Source organism: Ceratosolen solmsi, unplaced genomic scaffold (assembly GCF_000503995.2).
Source record: "Ceratosolen solmsi marchali unplaced genomic scaffold, CerSol_1.0 scaffold41, whole genome shotgun sequence".
Lineage (NCBI taxonomy): Eukaryota > Metazoa > Arthropoda > Insecta > Hymenoptera > Agaonidae > Ceratosolen > Ceratosolen solmsi.
The window spans coordinates 4,512,652-4,516,943 of NW_011948424.1; the positions used below are offsets into that span (position 1 = coordinate 4,512,652).

At 25.6% G+C, this 4,292-nt stretch overlaps 1 protein-coding gene across 1 annotated transcript; it reads left to right on the top strand.

The window, feature by feature from the left end:
* The first annotated feature begins 250 nt into the window (after window positions 1-250).
* On the top strand, window positions 251-3,932 carry Noc2 (Nucleolar complex protein 2). The gene is made up of 11 exons (XM_011500019.1): window positions 251-440; window positions 506-699; window positions 856-974; window positions 1,052-1,158; window positions 1,235-1,392; window positions 1,455-1,679; window positions 2,130-2,319; window positions 2,402-2,520; window positions 2,582-2,713; window positions 2,822-3,037; window positions 3,394-3,932. Exons 1-11 carry the CDS (start codon window positions 257-259, stop codon window positions 3,877-3,879), a joined length of 2,130 nt encoding a protein of 709 aa, XP_011498321.1. The 5' UTR covers window positions 251-256; the 3' UTR covers window positions 3,880-3,932.
* Window positions 3,933-4,292: the final 360 nt, after the last annotated feature.

Here is a 4,292-nt window from a genome sequence, read left to right on the forward strand (position 1 = left end):
AATTTTTAAATTGTATAAAAAAAATTATATATAAAAAAATATAATAAATTATATATAAAACTATATTTAAAAAAATATATAGGTAAGAATAGTTTGTAATAAATTATTTAATAATAGCGTAGATATTGAACATAATGTTATTTAATAATGTAAAGAGCGTCAAAGTAAATAAACGATAATAGAAAATAATTTGCTTATTATATTAAATAACGTAATTATTTTAATTGCCAATTCTTTTATCGTTTATTAGATTGAAATGAAACTTAAAAAGGGTAAAGCAGTTGAAAAAATGGCAAAGAAACATGTGGCAAGGAAGAAGAAAAAAAATGCAGCCAATGTAAATGTAGATGAGTTTCTTAATTTGGATTTTGGAAACCTGGGACTTGCTGATGGTCAAAACGGAAATTCAATACATAACAAATCATCGAAAAACCATATGGGTAATTTCAATGCTTTTCTATTTTCATAATTATTGGTCTTATTAACTTTGATTTTAATGTGATAGATGATAGCGAAGACAGTGATTTGGATGAATTTCAACACAAAAAATCTTTATGGAATTTGAAAGATACGGATCCAGAATTTTTTAATTATTTAAAAAAGAACGATGCACAGCTTTTGGATTTTAATGTTGATGATGAGATTGATGAGAATGAGAATAAAGATGATTCAAAACATGTTCCAGACTATGAATTACAAGTTTGTGACTATATTTTTATTTAGAATTCTTTAAACAATATGTTGCAAAAAAGATTGTATTGATAATTAACGAAGAAAAAAAAAACAAAATTCTATGTAATATTACTTAAGGAGTATTAACTAATATTGAATGAATTGTTATATTTACTTATTTAGGTTCCAAGTGATGAATCTGATTATGAGACAAATAAGGATAGACCAGAGTTTTCAGGTGATAAAACAAAAGTAACTTTAAAATTACTTAAAATTTGGGAAAACGAAATTCAGAATGACAAGTAATATTTTTCATTTTATTTGATTTATTTAGTAAAATATTTCTTAATATTTGATAGAAATGTATGTATTATGTTAGGTCTGCGGCAAGTATTAAACGTCTCGTAGACGCATTTCACGGAGCATTAGAAACTGTAAGCGATTCAGACAAAAGAACTACACAATATAAAGTCGAAGGTGGAGCAAGTAAGTTTGAATTTTATTTAATATATTTAACCTTAGAGTAATGTTATTCAAAAAATTAAACTAAATGTTATTTCAGTTTTTAATGGTATTATGCAGTTATGCATTTTATATTTGCCAGAGGCATTTGGTAAATTTTTGAAGATACAAAGTGAAACACCAATCGAAGCGCACAAGTCTAAAAGATTTCCAAAAATTAAAGGACTTATCAAAGCTTACTTACATGATCTTGTTAAGGTATATGGGATAAATTTTCATATATACCTAGGGTATTTCTTTATCGAATTAAAATTTTATAGGTTTTGGAAAGTGTATCGTCGGGTGATATCATTGTGCTGTTGTTGAAACATTTGCATCAAATGTTACCATATTCGCAATCTTTTTCTTCGTTACGTAAACCACTTTTACGTTTACTTATAAAGTATTGGTCAACTGCGGATGAAGAAACAGTAAGGGTTGTAGCTTTCTTGTGTATTATAAAAATTGCTACCAGTCAACCATTCCTTATTGGTAATTTACAGAAGGTAAGTAAATTGAAAAGCTCGATTTTGAACAATTTAAAGAGCTTTCAGTCAATATACAATCTTTAGTAGCTAAAATTAGACAAATATACCAATCAAAAATAAAACAAATTTTTTGAATTTTTCTTGAAATAGTATTTAATTTTCAAAAGTCACAGAGACATGATCCTTTTAATATTAAAAGTATAATATTTAATATTGACGAATACTAAAAGTGTATTATTATTAAAAAATATTGAGTTAGCAGTTATTTTTATAAATAAATTTGATTTAATTAATTAATTAAAAATAAATTTTATCAATAATGATTATTGTATGCTTATTGCATAATGTTTGCAATAATGATTTTGTAATTAATGTAGTTAATAATGCAATAATGTTTGCAATAATGCAAAAAATTTGCAATAATGATTATTGCAAAAAGCAATTATTCTTTTATGTTTATTATTACAGACTATGTATATTAAATATGTAGAAAATGCAAAATTTGTTTCACCTTCCACTCTACCAGGAATAAATTTTATGCGACAATCCCTTGTCGAATTGTACCTGATCGACTGTAATTTTTCTTATTATAATGCATTCTTGTATGTTAGACAACTGGCAATTCATTTACGAAAAGCATTGACATTAAAGAAAAAAGTATGCACAATTAATAGATCACTTTATAGTTTTATAGCATAAGTATTTTTATTTACTCTGACTATTTTTTCTGTTTTGCTAGGAGAATTTTCAGGCAGTTTATAATTGGCAATTTATCAATTCTTTACGATTTTGGTCCGAACTTATTGCTTTGGCAGACAAAAAAACATTATTGCACAATTTGGAGTACCCTCTTATTCAAGTAAGTTCTTATTTCGTATTTCTTCTTTACTTTTATAATTAAATGTTATTCCTTCTTATAGATAACCATTGGAGTTATAAAGTTGATTCCAATTTCACGATATTTTCCATTACGTTTCCATTGTGTCAAAATGTTGATCAAAATATCTAAAGAGGCAGGAACATTTATTCCATCCTTACCATTTATTACCGAGGTAAATATTCTAAATGAAGGACATTTATAATAAGAATACTGATTTTTTTTTTTTTTTTTTTTTTCTTCTTTTTTCTTTCTTTTATATTTATTAACACATCATTTCTAGGTACTAGAAATATATGATTTCAACAGAAAACATAAAGTAGTTTCCATGAAACCAATGTCATTAATGTGTATGTTAAAAGTGTCAAAGAGTCAAGCGCAGGAAAATGGCTATAAAGATGCCATTATAGAAAATGTTTACGAATTACTTTTAGAAAGTGCTGCTAAGGATAGTACTGAAATTTATTTCCCAGACATGTATATCTTTTGTGTAATTCAGGTGTGTAAAAATCATAATAACGAATATAATAAGATATAAACATTTCCTTATAAACTTTGTGAAAATACGGGGATATCTTAGAAGTATTATTTAAAAAATGGAATAAAATCAGAAATTGATTATTATAATTGAATGTTTTAGTTAGCGTGCCTAGTTTTTTCACAACTAAGTATAAATTCAGAATTATTTTTAATGGTTTTATAAGTAAAATTAATTTATTAAATTCATAAGTCTTAAATTAATAAGTCGAAATTGTTTCTTATGCAAATGAAATTTATCATTAACAATATGTTAATGATAATTTTAGTATGATTTGAGTATATCATAAATTAATGCTTCGTTAATTGCAATTATAGATTAAGGAATTTTTGAAAAAGTGCCAGGTAGGCAAATATTGTCGAAAAATTAAGCAGCTACTGGATAAAATCGAAGAAGGTAGGAAATTTATTGAGACTGAGCGAGCAAAGCGTGTGTTCGATCTGTCCAATATGAAGGAAATTGAAATTTGGGAGAGAAGCATAAAAGATGCTGGTACTCCGGTTACTAAATTTTATGATACATGGCTGAAGTTCCACGAATCACAGCAAATAAAACTTCTAACGCAGCATGAAGAAGTGGCCGATTTTAAAGTACCAACTATTAAGAAAACCAAGAGGTCAAATAAGCAAAAAAACAGTGAAGAGGATAGCGATCTAGAGGTACCTGTGGAACAAATGAATAAAAGATTAAAGAAGTCGGCAAAATCAAGAAAAAAATTAAAGACCAAAAATGACGAGAATATGAAAATTTCGACAAATGATGCTGATATAGTGGAAGATATTAAAGATTCTGATTGGGAATGAATTTTCGTGTGAAAAATGTTTTATTTTGAATAACATTTTCCTTAAATATACATTTCAATCCCATTGATTATAAAAAAAGTCTACATTGAGAAACATTATATTATTAAAAAACATTTTTATACACCTTTGATTGTTATTATATGAATTTTATTTAGTGGTTGAGTAAACTTTTATTCTTTTTCTTCTTTCTTTTCAAGATTACAATTAATTTTTATTTGTAATTTTAATATTACCTAAATGTAATATGTGTCCAATATCTGTTACAATAATTGTAATTGTACAATTTAAAATCATTTTATATGTAATTAATTTAGAAAAAAAAAACCTGTTAAATCTGTAAGATAATATAGAATTTTAATATATTATGTTTACTTGATTATTAATTTAATCGACAAGACGGAAACACATTCGAA